General features: G+C 38.6%; 1 protein-coding gene and 1 pseudogene across 5 annotated transcripts; one reads left to right on the top strand and one right to left on the bottom strand.

Moving 5' to 3' along the window:
• Nucleotides 1–8273: 8273 nt before the first annotated feature.
• Nucleotides 8274–9334, bottom strand: LOC116119208 (annotated as a pseudogene).
• Nucleotides 9335–10638: 1304 nt separating this feature from the next.
• LOC116119239 (acetyl-coenzyme A synthetase, chloroplastic/glyoxysomal) lies at nt 10639–18688 on the top strand. 5 transcript variants are annotated; one of them, XM_031405179.1, is made up of 20 exons: nt 10642–10782; nt 10994–11081; nt 11466–11821; nt 11931–12074; nt 12173–12328; nt 12434–12556; nt 12635–12803; nt 13331–13413; nt 13698–13799; nt 13878–13966; nt 14066–14156; nt 14385–14498; nt 15081–15157; nt 15259–15337; nt 15493–15561; nt 15660–15835; nt 16048–16104; nt 16335–16425; nt 16503–16601; nt 16760–17012. In XM_031405179.1, exons 3-20 carry the CDS (start codon nt 11627–11629, stop codon nt 16943–16945), a joined length of 2100 nt encoding a protein of 699 aa, XP_031261039.1. In that variant the 5' UTR covers nt 10642–10782; nt 10994–11081; nt 11466–11626; the 3' UTR covers nt 16946–17012. The 5 variants fall into 5 exon arrangements, with proteins under 5 accessions (XP_031261036.1, XP_031261039.1, XP_031261037.1 ...); XM_031405176.1 differs by having other exon boundaries at nt 10639–10782; nt 10994–11821; XM_031405177.1 differs by lacking the exon at nt 10642–10782 and having other exon boundaries at nt 10892–11081.
• The last annotated feature ends 531 nt before the right edge of the window (nt 18689–19219 follow it).

Genomic DNA, 19219 nt, shown 5'->3' on the forward strand with positions numbered 1-19219 from the left:
CTGTAACAAGGACTCAAACTAATGCCGAAAGGCAACCAACTGCAGAGCGACATGAAGAAGTTCCCCAGCCTGTCGTTGCTTGCCCAATGAAGAAGAAGATTGTGGCTTCGAGGAAAAAGAAGATACTAACAGCTGAAGCATCTAATTCTGAATCAGATGACTTTGTCATATTGTCGGGTGGGTTGCAACCTACCCAACTTCCTACCTCAAAGGTCGCCTCAAAGGGTGCCCTAAGGACTTCACAATTGAAGGAAGGTGCGACCACTTAAGGAGAGGCTAGCCAAGAATAAACTGAAGAGGTCCCTGCCACAAAAGGTTAGGATCAATCTGTGTTGGACCTTTTGGGGTAGATGCCAGACCATCTAAGGCTGGTGATCTTCACCCTCTAGGAGTGCCAACTAGCATCGACCTTCGAGAGGTACTTAGCCTCCCCACCTTCTGACCTGGTGGCCACTACGCTTCAAATGCAAGGCCAGGTAAAACAAACATTTCTCTTTGTAAACTCGTTTACTGGTCGAGTTCCCTAGTTTTTATTATAAAAACTAACTCTTTATCCCTTTCTTTTACAGTCTTTGCTCGCCTTGAACGTCGCCCATAACAAAATGAAGATAAACTCCTCTAGAAAACTTCACAAAATGAAGGAGGAGGTTACCAAATTGAGCAAGCCCTTACGACTTCACAAGCGATGCACAAGTTCAGGTGAGCACATTTCTAGTAGAAAGGGATTCTGCTCAGTGAATAGTAGAGTTCCAGAAGCACGAGCTTCAAAAGAAGGACAACCATACCAAAGAGCTGCAAATTACAATAGCGAAGCTCACTAGAGATTTTAATCAAAGAAAGAAGGAGCTACAAGAAAGCTTAGATCACAAGAAGGTGATAGAGAAGACTCAAACTAAGCTGTGGGAGAACACAGAGAAGGAGATAAAAGTGAAAGACACAAAGCTCGAGATATCTCACGGGTGGATCACTTCGTTGACAGAGCAGATGAAGCAGCTAAACAACAAGGTAGAAAGGAAAGTTGGTCATTGGGCGCTGCAAGTTATTCATAGCTTGCGATCGAACAATCCAAACTTGGACATTTTCAATCTCTCTAAAGAGTATCAGATAACGCTTGCATCAATGCAATCTACTGACGAATAGGAAGATCGAGAATTCGCCCAAAAGGAAGATCAACAAGAAACAAAGAATCCTAAAGATCAACCGACCGACTCCGAGGTCATAGCAACCAAAGTCAGGGATCTTGAAGTTCAAGATAAATGATCGACCTTTTTGTCGCCTGTTCTGGAAAAGTCTTTTTTGTTTCTGCTCGCTTTCTTTTGTAGCTTGTTGGTCGTCCATGTACCTATTTTGAGAATATATAAATAGACTTTTTAACCACTTGTGATAGCACTTTTATAGCTTAAGTACTTCACTAAACAAATATAACCTTTCTGATTGTAAAACTTGTAAAACTTTGTAAATAATAAGATTATTAAAACTTGAGATTACGACACAAGTAATTCTTCAAGAAGAATAAGGATACTCTTATTCATGATATTTATAGGAAAAATTTGCAAGTAAAATAAATCACATAAGCTATACAAGAGTTCAAGTAATTCTTCAAGAAGAATAGGGATACTCTTATTCATGATATTTATAGGAAAAATTTGCAAGTAAAATAAATCACATAAGCTATACAAGAGTTTGGAGTTACTGATAATAAGGGCGCAAATGTTCAACATTTCAAGCTCGTGGTACTTCAAAACCATTAAGCCTTTTGAGATGATACATCCCAGGTCATATTACCTTAACGATGCGATATGGACCTTCCCAATTAGACCCCAATACCCTTGGTTCTTTTGTTCCGAGAAGGACTTCTTTGAGGACTAGGTCGCCAATTTGGAAGTCTCTTCTCCTAACTTTGGAGTCGAAGAATCTTTTTGCCCACTGCCATTAGGAAGTTATCTGTAACCGAGCTTTGTTGCAGTGCTCTTCAACTAAGTCCATACTTGCACACATAAGTGCATCATTATCTGTTTCATTATAGAATTCCCTTTGAAGTGAACCAATTCCTTCTTCAACTGGGACTATTGCCTCGGAACCATATGCTAACGAGAAAGGTGTTTCTGAAGTAGAGGTCCTCGGAGTTATTTTATATGCCCATAGAACTTTTAGGAGATCATCGACCCAATTGCCTTTGCTGCGGCAAGCTTGACCTTCAAAGTATGTTTAATGGTTTTGTTGACATATTAAACTTGACCATTAGCTTGTAGTCTTGCTACTGAGGCAAATAATGAATCCCCAGCTCTTCGCAAAACTGCTTGAACTCTTTGTTGTCGAACTGTTTTTCATTATCTGAGATGAGTGTATGAGGAATTCCATAACGACACACTATATTCTTGAAGACGAAGACTTTGAGCTTTTTGGTAGAGATAGCGGTCAAAGGTTCTACTTCGACCCACTTAGTGAAATAATCCACTACGACCATAGTATATTTGACGCCCCCCTTACCAGTTGGCATAGGATCGATAAGATCAATTCCCCACATAGCGAATGGCTAGGGATTGGTCATCATTGTCAATTGGTGGGAAAGCTCATGGGATGTTCACGAATCTCTGGCATTTATCACACTTTTTCACAAAGTTGTAGGTGTCTTCATAAAGTAAGGGCCAATAATATCCCTGGCGGATAATTTTATTAGTGAGAGATCGTGCAGTAGTATGATTACCATCGATCCCTTTACGTATCTCTCTTATGATGCAGTCTACTTCTTCATCTGTCACACATCGGAGGAGGGAAGTGCTAAACCCTTGCTTATAAAACTGATCTCCGATGAGAGTGTAATGGGTAGCTCTACTCTGTAGGAGTCTTGCCTCAGTCTTGATGTTAGGAAGAACCCTTTCTTTGAGATACTGAATGATTGGAGTCACCAAGACACAAATTCAATTGTTGCCACTATTTGGTCGACTGAGTTGATGCTAGGAACTTCGATATATTTGACCGAGATATTATTCGGCACATCGGAGTCCAACAATAAAGCTATCTTCGCCAAGGCATACATGATAGAATTGCTATCTCTCGGGATCTATTTGATCGTGCAGTGCTTGAAGGACTCAAGTGCGACCTTAGCTTTCTTCAAGTAACTAATCATATTCTCTTATTTGGCTTGATATTCTCCCAAAATCTGATTGACTACCAGTTGGGAGTCGTTATTGATGTTGATCATATTTGACTCATCTTTCTTGCTAGTCGCAAACTAGTAAATATCGCTTCATACTCGGCCTCATTATTTGTGGCTTTGAATTTGAGCCTAAAGGCTCCATAAATGTAAGTTTCCTCAGGACTATTGAGCAGAATACTAGTTCCGGCTCTTCTGCTGTTAGAAGACTCATCAACATAGAGACTCCAGGTTGACATGTTTTGAACAGTCTCTTGAATGACTTCATTAGTTGGCTATTCGAGTTCCTAATTTGGCTGATAAGAGAACTCCGATATAAAGTCAACAACAGCTTGCCCTTTGATAGCTACTTTTATTCTAAATATAGATCAAACTAACTTAGTTCCATGGCCCATTTGAGCAATTTACCTGAGGCCTCTGGCTTTTGAAAGACCTGCATGAGCAAATAATTTGTCAATACATGAATGGTGTGGGCATGGAAGTAAGGTCTTAGCTTCTTGGAAGCAATCAGCAAAGCAAAAGCTAATCATTTCATCTCTGGATACCTTGATTCGACATCTAATAACCGTTTGCTCGTGTAATATACCGGCCACTAAATTCTACTCTCTTCTCGAATAAGAGCTGCACTGACTGCATACTAAGAGACAGACAGGAGATAAACAAAATTTCTTTGGGAAGAGGCGTAGACAGAATGTTGTTTTCCAAGTTGCTCTTTTATGCTCTGGAAGGCTTGCTCACACTCTAGAGTCCATTCAAATCTCTTGTTGGCTCTGAGTATATTAAAGAACGGCAAATAACGATATATTTCCCTTGATATGAAGCGACTGAGAGCCGCTATTCTCCCATTCAAGCTCTGAACTTGTTTGCAATTGGCAGGACTTTTCATATCTAAAAGAGTTTGGTTCTTTTTAGGGTTGAATTCAATTCCCCAATGGTTAACCATATACCCCAGGAATTTTCCTAAGGACACTCCGAACGAACACTATAGAGGATTAGGCTTTATTCTATATCTCTGGAGTATATCAAACATTTCTGCGAGGTTGGCTATGTGATCTGAAGCAACATGCGACTTGACCAGCATGTTATCAACATAGACCTCCATTGATTTTTCGATCTGCTCGGAAAAGATATGGTTAACCAGACACTGGTAGGTCGCCCCAACGTTTTTCAGACCGAAGGGCATACCTCTATAATAGTATAGTTCTTGATCTGTGATAAACAAGGTATGCTCCTCGTCGAACGTGAACATCGAAATTTGATTATATCCCGAGTAGGCATCCATGAAGCTCACCACCTCGTGCCTGAAAGTGGCACCAACAAGCTGATTTATTCTTGGTAGAAGGAGATTTTCTTTTGGGCAGGCTTTGTTGAGATCCGTGAAATCAACGCATGTTCGCCACTTACTATTGGGCTTTTTAACCAAAACAGAATTGACAACCCAACTAGGGTAATGAGCTTCCCGAATGAACCTGATTGAAAGGACCTCATCCATCTCAACCTTAAAAGTTGTATAGCACTCTAGGTCCATAGCTCTTCTCTTTTGGTGAACTGCATTGACTTCACTGTTAATGTTGAGTGCATGACATATAACATCCGGGCTGGTCCCAACCATGTCTGCATAGGTCCATACAAAAACATCTATATTATGTCTGAAGAAGCTCATTAAATTAGTTGCGAGCTGAGATTGCTTTCGATTCTCAGCACACGGGTCAACTCACTTTAGGTGACAGAAACCTCAGATAAAGTCTCAACTGGCCCACTATGGGAATACTTCTCTTGAATATGAGGGTCGATACTGTCTTCTACTAGACCAGATTGGGGTTCAATCCTGCTGATCGCCATCGCTTGTTTGAGAACACCCGCAAGCTTCCATTTCCCTTTACATGCCATTTGCACTGCCCTGTTATAATAGTCGTGAGATTCATGTTGTGATCCCCTGACTTCCCCACACCCTATCGAAGTGGGAAACTTCATCTTCTGATGATAGATGGAGGTGACAACCTTGAAATTTTGAAGTAGAGATCGTCTGACGATGCCATTAAAAGCTAATGGATAGTCTATTACCAGAAATTGTCATTTTGGTCACTCCAAGGGTATCTCCCAAATGACCAAGAGGGAAATTATTCCACGAGGAATTAGGTGGTCCCCCGTAAAACCATAAAGAAGAGTTGCAATAGGCTTTAGATCTATCTCTTCTAATCTCATCTCCTCAAAAGCTCGCTAAAATAAGATATTCAAGGCGCTCTCATTGTCCACCAACATATTGTGGACTTCGTACCTTCCTATTTCAACCACAACAACAAGTGCATCCTCATGAGGGTGGTGCACTCATTTCGTATCTTTCTCAGAGAAGGTAATCTCCTCTTCTCTGTGCACCTTGCTAGGTCGCGGTTCTAGATTCATAACATTTAAGGGCTCATGCTGAGCCTCTCAAGCATACTTTTCTTATGCATTCCGAGAATTTTCGGCTATATGAGGTACCCCAAAGATGGTCCCGACCATGTAAAGACCTTCGCGATCTCAGCACCTTTTCCCATTGCCCTCTTGATCCTTCTCCTTAGTAGGAGTTGGACTATCAACATACTCCTTGAAGTGCCCTTTTTAAACGAGGTCTTTAATTGTCTGCTTAAGAGCTCAGCACTCATCGGTGTGGTGCCCATTATCCTAGTGGTAACGGTAGTATTTCTTGCCATTCCTTTTAGATGCAGGTTTTTTTATGGGTTGTGGCTCTCCAAGCAGATTAGCTTTTTCTGACTTATCCAAAATAGCTAAAACCGATGCATTGAGTGGATTAAACATATCTCAGTCGTGATTGCGATGAGGAACTTGGGCATATGATTTCTTGGGCTCAAATCATTGCTTCTTTCTCTTTCTCTGATTGTCATTTGCCCACTTGCGATCAGATCTTCTACTATTCTCTCCCTGGTTTTCCTCCCTCCGACTAGGAGCATTGGTCGAAGGCTAGGGTCGTGGCGATTTAAAGTTGCCACTAAGTTTTCTATCCTCAGATATTTTTCTGTGAGATTGTGGAAGCAAGTGAGGGAAATATCATCCTCAGATTGCAGTTTCTTCCGCTGGTCGGTTTACGGGCGAACTCCAGCAATTATCAAAGTTTGACCTGAGTCCTCGGGTGTATTAGCCACCTTATTTAGTTCCCTGTGAAATCTATCAATATAGGACGGGAGAGTCTCATTCTTCTCCTGTCGTATATTGCTGAGGTAACTTAATGGCATTGAGAATTTCCGATTAGCCTGGAAGTGTCTAAAAAATAACAAACTCATCTGCTGCCACGAGTTGATAGACCTTGGTAGAAGCGATCTGAACCAATATTTGGCATGGGCAGTCAAAGTCACTGCTAAGCAGCGGCACTTCACCGAGTTAAAAACTTGGTGAAGCTCCATGAGGTCGTTAAACTCATAGAGGTGAACCTGCGGATCAGAATTTCCATTGAATGCCCTCATGTTGGGCATTCTAAATCTTGACGAGAGATGAGCAATCAAAACTGCTGGAGAAAAGAGAGACGCCTCAATGACATGCCCTTGCTCGTTCTGTTGAGCTCTAAGTTGATCTAGAGCTAGCTGTAACTCCTCTATTTGAAGAAGCGGAGCCCTCTGGGGATCACTTTCTGCAATGTAGATATGCTCTTTATGATTGCGAATAACGAAGGACTGCAGGTCAGAACCTTCCCTGCCTTGGCCGAAGTCTTCAGCATGCCTTGACAAATGCTGGTTGGAGCCCTGTCAAGGCACTGAATGGCTTAAGAAGTTCTCCCTACCTCCGCAGTAGTTAGAACTGACCCACTGACGGTGGGTACTTCCCTTGCGATAATGGTCTAGATCATCATTCTGGTGATGGTGAGAATCTCCCTACCAAGCACTCTTGTGGGGGTGCCCTTGCGATATGGCACGGGATGGCTCTTGATGCGACATACTGCCAAGTTGCAAAGCCATAGGTATTTTCCCTAGCTCACGACCAGTATTCGCTGGCCCTTTAGAGTCTTTCGGCCAATGCTCAGCCACTTGTCTTCCCTTGTCTTTAAGCGTTGTAATGCGCATGGTATGAGCTTTTGCTCGTTTCCACACTTTAGCGTGACCTACAAGCGTTTTTGGAGGTGGTACCACCTGATCAAAGTTTGGTAGCACGACTTGATCCAAACGATCTAGCCTTTGGCTTATCGTTTGAATGGCATTGTTGAACCTTTCCAAATAATCTATCACAGCCGGATATGGCTGAGAAGTTAAGGGGATGTCCGTCGTAGTACTTTGGGGAGTCAAAGTTACTTTAGGAGGAGTAACCTCCTAAATGCGAGGAGTCTCCTCGTTGTTGGTGCTAACACGCTCGGTTTCAAGACCACGAGCCATGAGTTTGCAGGTAGAACTAATTATCGGATGAAGAGCTGATGTGAAACCTGCCCTCCTTCTAGCATTAAACTGTTGATACTTGATTTTGACACCAACGACCTCGCACGTGCAAAATGCAAAGCAGGTCTTAGAAGTTACACGTGATTAATTTGAGAGTTAGGATAAGGTTACAATAACATGCAAAGACTTAATAATAAATGACACAGTGAGAATTTTATAGTGGTTTGGATGCTTAAAGCGATTCCTACATCCACTGTTTTCTTTTATATAAGTGTTATTGTTTATTACAAGTGCTTGATACTCAAAGAGAATATTGAGCCAATCTCTTTCCCGTGGGTTGTCTTTGCTATTTGTTTTTATGAAAATCAAAGATCTCGATTTCGTGAGGGGAAGTCCTCTATTTATAGTCGTTGAGTTCAATGTAATGATTACAAGTCTGCAAGTGGGTAGATGTTGTGCAAGTCCTTCCTTGCGTCTCATTGGCTGATAACTTATGAAATATTTTTAAATTATATGGGGCTTGGACAGGTGTGCGGACATCATTCATTTACAGATAAAACTTGAGCCTATTGAGTTGGTGACAATTGTATTCTTTCTGTCTTAGGGCGATATGGCAGATCCTAAATGGTGCAAAGCCTTCCTAAACTCTGATTAGTACTTGCTAATGAAAGCTTACACCAGCCCTGTTTTTTTTAGGCATAACACATATAAACATCTATTCCACTACTCCTTTCAGGCGTGGACTTGGAAGAATATTAAAACGCAAGGACTGACTGCTGCTTTCTTTGTTCCAGAGCAGTAATCTCCGTAATAACCATCGATTTGTCAGCTTCAAACTCTTCATTCACCCTATCAATATTGAAGCCGCCGATGAACTGAAGAAGCTTGTTTTTATTTTTGAGCAGGACATAGTTGATCTCAGGAGGCTTATCTTGATTTTCAACAAACAAATTAAACACATGAAAACTTTCCAACTGTATACATTTGTTTGAATCTCTAAGAAGATTCAGCAGCACGCACTTTCAAGTTACTCAATGAGCTCAAATACTTTACCCTTACACCAGAATTTGATCCACAACAAAACAACTCTCCCAGCAACTTAACAGCCTGCCTTCTGGTCAAGTAATTATGAGATTCCAACAACTGTGAATTGTATTATAGGAAAAACCATTCATAATTCATACTAAGAAACTCACCCACAATTGATTTATGCCTCGTCAAAAGCTGTTTAAAAGTCTCTTGAGCATCTGAAGCCACATCAAAATGTGGGTTCTGAAAATACCTGAAAAACTTCTTCAAGTGTTGCGATTCCAACACATATTTAGCCACACTCTGATGCCGAATGCATTCTCTTGCAATAGCGCCATAAGTAAGGGCAATCGCAATCCCATCTTCACCCTCTTTATGTTCATACGCAGATATCAATATATCCAAAAGGTCCAATTTTTTTCCAAATACCCAGAAGCAATCAACTTGCATTCAACTTTTTGCCTCTGCAAATTCGTGATCACGTGACCGGCATCGCGTCGAAACCCTCTCTCTAATCTCGGAAGACAAACGATAAGAAGTCGGAACGTATCTTCTCTAAACTAAAGAACTCCTTCGTTAACGCTTCACAAGCCTTGGGATTTGGTTCTGTTTGATCGTCGCCAAAAAGAACCGTTCTCATCTCCAAAATCGATTTTCTCAGTTCAGAAATCTTACACTCACATAAATTCGCGTTCTTGTCGACGCGGATGAGAAGTTGTCGAATGCGTTTGGCAAGCTCCACCGGTGTCTTCTTAGTTGATTTCAGGTGGCTGAAGAGGCCCTTCATGGCTCTTCGTTATTGAAAAATTTGCCTTGTTCGTAGTGCAGAGTGGTTTATGATGCTGGGATAAGGGTTTATAGAAGATAAAGAATCAGAAATCAAAGAAATCCGAGTCCAATTGTAACGCGTGGAAGGAGAATTGTTGCGGTTATTTGTTCGTAATCTGATTTTGGCGGTGAAGATACTGGGCTCAATTCTTCATTATTTGGGCCAATAGCCCAGGCCCATACATTTTTGCACTTAGAAGGTTTTTAGAAATAACAAAATAATTCTGTTAAGATTTTAATTAACTCTTTGCAATCATTTAATCTTTAATTTTTATTCTCAAATTTGTGATATGAACTTTAAATTATATCATTAATGAAGTTGTTGAGAGCGTTGGTGTGATTTGATGAAGAACATTCCAATTTGCAGGTTAGAAAAATATTGAGTTGAGATTTGGACAAGTCACAATGTGACATGACATGTTTATTATGAAGGCAACTATAGTTGGGCACTTGGTGGTTCAAATTACAGCCTAGAGTAGACTCAAATTAACTTATTTATTTATTATTACTTGTGATTATAATAAAAAAAATTAATCCCCAAATTATTATTAAATGGTTTTAGCTCAACACCTAATTCTCAACTCTTTCACTTGTCTTACTTTTTTTTTTTTTTTTTTTTTTTTTAACGGGATGTCTAGACTAGTTTATACGCATTTCAACTGATTCATAAAGTCTATTGAACATCCTATAAATCTAAGGATCAGGTAAATCATAATGTTATTATGGTAGATTGCCTCAAGGTTTAAACCCAAGAACTCAAGAAAAGAAACAAACCTCTTTAACCGTTAAGCTAACCCCTTACCTTAGGGTTCTTGTTTTACCTTAATATGTCATAATTTCATCCTCTTTGTTAGCCTTTGCATTGTTTTTAATACAAATATCATGGTCCATCATTAATTACAATAAAAGATTAAACTTTAATCAAATATTATAAATTTTTGTTTTTATTATTATTTAATTACTTTTTAAATATAATTTCAAAATCAAAACTTTGAAGAATCTTCCACGTCTAAAAAAAATTCCATCAAAATATTATATACAAAGAAAGAAGAGGCATTATAAATACATATAAAAAAAATTAATTACATAAATTGATATATATAGTTATCATATTATTGGAATAATTGTTTCGTTAATTCATTTTGTATTAAAATTTTTATAATTAAGAATTCATTTATGGCTGAACCGAACGTTCAAAAAGAAGAAAACGTTGATTTATCTTCGACACAAAGCAAGCAAAACAGATACGGTTGATCCGGTCGGGTCATCACTGCCCTGACAGACTTTTAATCAAATATATCCAAAATTTCAAAAGCATTTTTGGCTTTTTAACTCGACAAGTTCTCCATACGTTGGGGCTGTTGGTCATCGTCAAATTCAAACGCCCTGCTCTCCAAGCATCACTTCGTAATCATCGTCGCTTACTTATAAACGAGTTCAAGCTTTTTTATGCGTTTTTTCACTTCACTTCAATTCAATTCAATTGGCTGCTCCCTCAACATCTGTTTGTTCAACGTTTTCTTTTGTTATTATTATTTGATGGTGAAATCATCATCGTTGAATTGTCCGATCTTTTTTTATATGTTTTCATTGATTCAGTTTGATTTTTTTTTGCCAGTTTTGACTTTAGAGGGATTTTCTTTTCTTTTTCTATTCCGTCAAACCCGAACACTCACCGTGCCCGCCTGCCTGCGTAAGCGTAACAGGTTGGCTTTTTATTTATTTATTATATTATTACTATTTTAATGTTGAAATAATAATATATAGATATTGAAAAATTGGATTTGAAGATAAGCTCTTTTTGAGTTCGGAGTTGAAACGTCATCTCCGTCTCCTTTTTTACTTCTATACGAGTGTTTACGAAGGAAAGTTAAGGGGGTGGAATTGGTAAAATCCAATTAACTATTACTGTGTATATAAACAGAAGCAGATCTATCTAATTTTTTTTATTTTTTAAATATTTAAACTTTTTTGAAAAATAGTAGTAATAATTGAAAATAGATCAATTTAAAACAATTGAGTCGTGATAATGGGCAGTAATCCCCGTGTAGTTGGGTGGTATTATAATAATTTCTGTTTACCCGGTCTAGGACTAGGAGGAGCTACTTATAAAGCTCCAGTTTTGGTCTCAACAAATCAAGTCAAACAACAAAAACATTCATCATCTTCCTTCGCAACACCCTTCTCTTCATTCTCCTTGTCTTTTTCGGGTGCTGGTGGCGGTGCTGGTTTCAGAAGGGCGGTAGTGGTGATGGCATCGTCTGGTTTGAAGACATCAAATTACTTGAGACATGTGGAATCTTTGAAAAGTTTCCCATCTGGAGCTGGTAATATTCCACAGTTGAACGCTGTAATTTTGGGTGAAGCTCTTGCTTCTGAAGAGAATGATCGTGTTTATCCCAGTGAAGATTTCACTCGCCAGGCTTTGGTTCCTTCACCCGAAAAGGTCAAGTCTTTTCTCTGTATTTTTAGCTTTATAGTTTAAAGTCTTTACTTTTTTGTTCTTTTTGTTTTTTCTTACTCACATTGCCTTTACTTTTCTGGGATATGATCAGTATTTGGAAATGTACAAAAGGTCCATTGAGGACCCCGCTGGTTTCTGGGCCGATATTGCTTCCCAATTCTATTGGAAGCAGAAATGGGACCAGGAAGTTTGCTCAGAGAATCTTGACATCAGGAAAGGCAATATCAAGATCGAGGTACATTTGCATATTTTCCAGATCAAAAGTATAAGTATGAAAAAGAAAATGGTATTTAAATGTTAATAACAAAGTAATCTGCATCTGCATTCTCTCAGTGGTTCAAGGGCGGTATCACCAACATCTGCTATAATTGCGTGGACAGAAACATTGAAGCTGGATTAGGTGACAAAATTGCTATTTACTGGGAAGGCAATGAGTTTGGTGTTGATGGCACTCTGACATACTTCCAGCTGCTCCACCAAGTTTGCCGGGTCTAACTATTTTGCTTTATTTGTCTTTTCCTAAATGAATAAATCGACTCCAACTGGATTATATGAGCCAATGCCAATGCTGATTTTATGTCATCTTATTTACAGCTTGCTAATTATCTGAAAGATATTGGTGTTAAAAAGGGTGATGCTGTAATAATTTACTTGCCCATGCTAATGGAACTCCCTATAGCTATGCTTGCATGTGCTCGCATTGGTGCTGTTCACTCGGTAAATTTTAGTCGTATTTTCAATTCATCCAATGACTTTTTTTTGAATAACTAGCAATTAGCTTTTCCTTGCCTTCAGTTTGTATTTGCTGGATTCTCTGCAGAATCTCTTTCACAGAGAATCATGGACTGCAAACCAAAAGCTTTGATTACTTGTAATGCTGTGATGAGAGGTCCTAAGGTCATCCAACTGAAGGACATAGTTGATGCCGCCCTTGCTGACTGTGCCAAAAATGGGATCTCTGTAGGTGAGTGGAGTAATTTTTTTTTTTCTTTGAACAGAACAGATATCTCACTGACAGTCTGACATTCTGGAAACCTTCTCATCTGAAGTTCAGTAAGCCTTTCATCTTTTCAGTAAAAAAAGTTTTTTCTTGTGATGATATGCTAAACATAGACTTCATATTGTGAGGAATGACACATATGAAATTGTATCGACTAGTACTTAGCCCGCCTGCTATTATTAATCTAGAGGTCACTTTAATATGTCTGATTTTTCTTTTTCACGTAGCTAGGGGTATGCCAAAGGGTTATAATTATCATACATATTGACTTAGCATAAAGAGGTAAATTACCTTGTGTTATTATCACCAGCCCGGTCATCCCTGATTGTTTGACTTTGGTTTCTTTTGGTTTCAAATCCATCTGACTTGCCTGATGTCAATCTTCACTAACTATAGTGACCAATCATTAGTGCAATGACCTATAGTGACAAATTAATCAGTTATTATACTTTCTGCCCTCTAAGTACTCATCTTCTTTTCCTTTGGACCAGATTTGTGCTTAACTTATGATAACCAATCAGCCATGACGAGGGAAAACACTAAATGGCAGGAAGGAAGAGACGTATGGTGGCAGGTTGGTATATAATACATGAATTATTTGTAATGCTTGTAGTCTATTCCAAGGCCTTCTTCATTAATGTCTTTGTGGTATTCCTTCATGGTAGAGAAATCGGTTATATTTTGATGTACAATTCAAGTTTTTGGTATAAAATTGAATACCTGGATGCGTAATGCATACTTCTATATTCTGTGGCTTGATAGAAGTAGAAATAGTCTTATAACCTTGTTCAATTTATAATGACTTGATATGTTGATAGCCTGTTTCCTGTTTGATAACAAGTGAAAATTGCTTTCCAGGATGTCATCCCTAAATATCCAACTACTTGTGAAATAGAGTGGGTTGATGCAGAAGATCCTCTTTTCCTGCTCTATACTAGTGGGAGTACAGGAAAACCAAAGGTATCTGCGACCTTAATGTAAGTCAACTCATTTCTTTCTTTGTTTCTGTAGTGTGTACTAATATAAATTTTTCAAAAGGGTGTTCTCCACACGACTGGAGGATATATGGTATACACTGCGACTACATTCAAGTATGCATTTGATTACAAGCCATCTGATGTCTACTGGTATTCTTGAAACTCAACTTACTCTTATATTGTGACTTTCTCAATTGGAATCAGCTCATTAATCATTGTTTTAATACTTAACATTTGTTTTTCTGATAGGTGTACAGCTGACTGTGGTTGGATTACGGGGCACAGTTATGTCACATATGGACCATTGCTCAATGGAGCTGCAGTGGTTGTATTTGAAGGGGTAATGAATTGTATACTTGTGAAGTTGTTCAATAGACACATTTGATCTGGGGAATAGATTATAGCTCTGAGAAAATAAATGTTTTAATATCTTCTGGATAAACAGATAATTTTAGGGCATAAACTGTTAAGAGTATGGTGGATGTTAAATTACAAGGGCCGTTTCTCAGTTCCACTGTGGTTGGAGTTGAGTGGCACATTAATAATGGCATGCTTTTGTTATCTGCAGGCTCCAAATTATCCTGATTCTGGTCGTTGTTGGGACATTGTTGACAAATACAAGGTGACAATATTCTATACTGCACCAACTTTGGTGCGGTCTCTCATGCGTGAAGGTGATGAGGTAAGCATGTAGATCTGTAGGTTAAAATGTTTGCTGGAATTATTTGTAATTAAGATAATGGGAAGGATCAACAATCCCCTAACTTTACACAAATAATTACATAGATTTGTTAATATGATCAACAATGACCTCTTGACTGGCCTGTTCTTGCAACCTGCATGTCTAAACTTGTGTAATGAAGATTTAGTAAACTGAAATTTTAGGTGATTTGAGAGCATTTTACTTTTTGGTTTCATTCTGTGAACAAGGTGTTCTTGCATTTACCAATGCAACTTATTCCTTTGTATTCTCTAGTTCCATTGTGGCATTTCTCATATACTATGTTTGCTTGTTTTTCATTGTCTTGTCATGGAATTTATCTATCAAGGAAAAAAAAGAAAATAATTGTGTGTAATACTCAATTTAATTAAATCATTTTTTTAAAAGAGATTCTTAAAGTTGTGATGATATTTTATCAACTATTTATGTTCAAACGCACAGAGAGAAAAAAGAGAGCCGATTTGTTAACTTAAATTTGATTGGTTTCATATTCATGTAATTTTTTTTTTTTTTTAATTTTTTTTTCTTTTTTTGGCTATGCAGTATGTTACCCGCTATTCTCGCAAATCCTTACGGGTCCTTGGAAGTGTAGGCGAGCCTATTAATCCAAGTGCATGGAGGTTTTTAGCGCTTTTTTTTTTTTTCTCCTCTCATGCAGAAGTCCATTTTTGTATGCATGTTTCTTTAAATTCTTCTATTAACATCCTTCTGTTTCTTGCAGGTGGTTTTACAATGTAGTTGGAGACGCAAGGTGTCCTATATCTGACACTTGGTGGCAAACTGAAACTGGTGGCTTCATGGTAACTTTGTTTCTTCTATATGTTTCCTGTTGTGAGAGCATTCATTGTGCATAGTTCTAGAAGAACATATATTAATATAATTGATTTCTCATTGCTGTCTATATGCGTTGCTGCTGTAATTCAATTAACAATATTTCACCTCTGCTACCTGGCAGATTACTCCATTACCAGGTGCCTGGCCGCAGAAGCCTGGTTCTGCTACTTTTCCTTTCTTTGGGGTTCAGGTCTGAGATGCAAAACTTTTATATTCAAATATATCAGTTTTGTTCCTTCTGTTCATCTTGTTTTCACAATTCATCGTGTCTTTTGGGTGTAATTGTAGCCTGTCATAGTAGATGAGAAGGGTGTTGAGCTTGAAGGCGAGTGCAGTGGGTACCTTTGTGTGAAAAGCTCATGGCCTGGTGCATTTCGGACTCTTTATGGTGATCATGAAAGATACGAAACCACATACTTTAAGCCTTTTGCTGGATATTATTTTACTGGTGATGGCTGCCGCAGGTAATTTCTACTAATGTAAAAGAGCTCTAAGGCATGGATCCTTTCTTCTGTGAACTTCATTTAGGATTCTGATGCACCTCTCTGTTCTTAAATCCAACCCATTATTATCACGGATTGTTTCCTCTGTGCGCATGTTAATGTTTTTCTCCTCTTTGGGTTGCAAGACATGTTAAATGAGTATGATAATGATCTTACTGAGGTCTATGTTTCAGGGACAAGGATGGATACCACTGGCTCACTGGACGTGTTGATGATGTTATCAATGTTAGGTACTTTTTTGAATTTTTCTAAAGCTTTCCAGCCGTCATCCCATATAATGTATATTTAACATGCATGTGATATTATTGGATCAATTCGGCTATCATAGTTGGCTAAGTGGTTTCTACTCATTCCAGTAGACTGCGGTTTCTCTCTCAAAGAATCTTGCATATGTAAATGTCTTAGCACAAGTTTTTATGCAAATTTCCTTGACTTTGTGTGATGTCTTTAATGTGTTCAGTGGACATCGTATTGGCACGGCAGAAGTGGAATCTGCTCTAGTTTCTCATCCCCACTGTGCAGAAGCTGCTGTGGTTGGCATTGAGCATGAGGTATATTTCAACCTTCTGTAATTGATGCAAATGAGTTTTGTCCTGCATATCTAATCCAACTTGCATGTTGCCATTAGGTGAAAGGACAGGGCATATATGCATTTGTTACTCTTGTGGATGGTGTTCCTTACAGCAAAGAACTCCGGAAGAGCCTTATACTCACAGTGAGAAAGCAGGTTTGAATCTGAACCACTTATCCCCCCTAGTATGATGACTAGCTTTTGAAATGCATGAGTAGAATATTGATCAAGTTGTTAATAGAGTTGTGTGCAGTATAGATTACACATACGTATTCATCGAATGCTAAAGATTTCAAGTTTGTTCCTTGTTTCAGATTGGAGCATTCGCAGCGCCTGACAAAATCCATTGGGCCCCTGGCCTTCCGAAAACAAGAAGTGGAAAGATAATGAGGAGGATTCTGAGGAAAATCGCTTCCAGGCAGTTAGACGAGTTAGGTGACACAAGCACACTTGCAGATCCAGGTATCGTGGATCAACTAATTGCACTCGCAGATAGCTGAAGCTGCTGACTTGTACTATGGAAGCTCATCCATCGGGACGTATCGAGTATAGTTACTATACCTCACCAGAGATTATTACTTTGAGCAACCATATTTTCTTTTTCATTATACTCATCAATTCAAGCCTCATTTTGAGCCTCCTAATCCCTGTGTTCTTAAATAAATAAAACAAGTCAAGGTTCTATTGTTTTTCCATTTTCGTTATTGCTTTTTACAAAATTAGAGTTATGTTGTTTAAGGTGTCCGGGACTTGTGTTGTATTTTTATTCTGGAAAAAATAATGCTAGTAGTTATTTTATTCTTTGTGTTAAAATGCTGAATTGATTGTCATATAGGTCAAGAAAACTGGCGGGCTGGCCCCNAGGCATGGATCCTTTCTTCTGTGAACTTCATTTAGGATTCTGATGCACCTCTCTGTTCTTAAATCCAACCCATTATTATCACGGATTGTTTCCTCTGTGCGCATGTTAATGTTTTCCTCCTCTTTGGGTTGCAAGACATGTTAAATGAGTATGATAATGATCTTACTGAGGTCTATGTTTCAGGGACAAGGATGGATACCACTGGCTCACTGGACGTGTTGATGATGTTATCAATGTTAGGTACTTTTTTGAATTTTTCTAAAGCTTTCCAGCCGTCATCCCATATAATGTATATTTAACATGCACGTGATATTATTGGATCAATTCGGCTATCATAGTCGGCTAAGTGGTTTCTACTCATTCCAGTAAACAGCGGTTCTCTCTCAAAGAATCTTGCATATGTAAATATCTTAGCACAAGTTTTTATGCAAATTTCCTTGACTTTGTGTGATGTCTTTAATGTGTTCAGTGGACATCGTATTGGCACGGCAGAAGTGGAATCTGCTCTAGTTTCTCATCCCCAATGTGCAGAAGCTGCTGTCGTTGGCATTGAGCATGAGGTATATTTCAACCTTCTGTAATTGATGCAAATGAGTTTTGTCCTGCATATCTAATCCAACTTGCATGCTGCCATTAGGTGAAAGGACAGGGCATATATGCATTTGTTACTCTTGTGGATGGTGTTCCTTACAGCGAAGAACTCCGGAAGAGCCTTATACTCACAGTGAGAAAGCAGGTTTGAATCTGAACCACTTATCTCCCCTAGTATGATGACTAGCTTTTGAAATGCATTGAGTAGAATATTGATCTAGTTGTTAATAGAGTTGTGTGCAGTATAGATTACACATACGTATATATCGTATGCTAAAGATTTCAAGTTTGTTCCTTGTTTCAGATTGGAGCATTCGCAGCGCCTGACAAAATCCATTGGGCCCCTGGCCTTCCGAAAACAAGAAGTGGAAAGATAATGAGGAGGATTCTGAGGAAAATCGCTTCCAGGCAGTTAGACGAGTTAGGTGACACAAGCACACTTGCAGATCCAGGTGTCGTGGATCAACTAATTGCACTCGCAGATAGCTGAAGCTGCTGACTTGTACTATGGAAGCTCATCCATCGGGACGTATCGAGTATAGTTACTATACCTCACCGGAGATTATTACTTTGAGCAACCATATTTTCTTTTTCATTATACTCATCAATTCAAGCCTCATTTTGAACCTTCTAATCCCTGTGTTGTCAAATAAATAAAACAAGGCAAGGTTCTATTGTTTTTCCATTTTCGTTATTGCTTTTTACAAAATTAGAGTTATGTTGTTTAAGGTGTCCGGGACATGTGTTGTATTTTTATTCTGGAAAAAATAATGCTAGTAGTTATTTTATTCTTTGTGTTAAAATGCTGAATTGATTGTCATATAGGTCAAGAAAACTGGCGGGCTGGCCCCTGGTATTTCCCATCCCATTTTTAAGTCTTCGACAACCAATTTGTACCGGCTGTTTTCAACTGAAAATGGTCCAGTAAAATTTTTGCACCACAACCAATATTTTTTGTTGGCTTATAAACAATGCAGAGACAGTCAGCATTCATTTAGGAATAGAATAATGTAACAACAACTAATGCGAATATTCTATATCAAATTATGAAAACAAAAAACAAATAATATTTACATGCTTTGTGGTGCAGGAAAGGACCACCTCCCCCAGATAACATAAGGTAGTAGATCTGGCATTGTGATTGTGAGTTGAGATCTTTATGTTGGAGATACAAATTTTATATGTTTTTAATAACTAAGAATTCACTCCAACAATCCCATATGGGTAGCATTATCCCTTGTATCATGTACCAAAAACAAGTTAACAACACATCATGATCCAAATTTATGGTCGCAGTCTCAAGTCTTATTTTCAATATGAT

Source organism: Pistacia vera, unplaced genomic scaffold (assembly GCF_008641045.1).
Source record: "Pistacia vera cultivar Batoury unplaced genomic scaffold, PisVer_v2 Contig878, whole genome shotgun sequence".
Taxonomy (NCBI): Eukaryota; Viridiplantae; Streptophyta; class Magnoliopsida; order Sapindales; family Anacardiaceae; genus Pistacia; species Pistacia vera.

Coding starts and splice junctions, on each gene's coding strand:
- LOC116119239 (XM_031405176.1), top strand. CDS start 11,405: ATGGGCAGTAATCCCCGTGTAGTTGGGTGGTATTATAATAATTTCTGT. Junction 12,557..12,634: donor GCATTGGTGCTGTTCACTCG/GTAAATTTTAGT, acceptor CCTTGCCTTCAG/TTTGTATTTGCTGGATTCTC. Junction 16,105..16,334: donor GATGATGTTATCAATGTTAG/GTACTTTTTTGA, acceptor TAATGTGTTCAG/TGGACATCGTATTGGCACGG.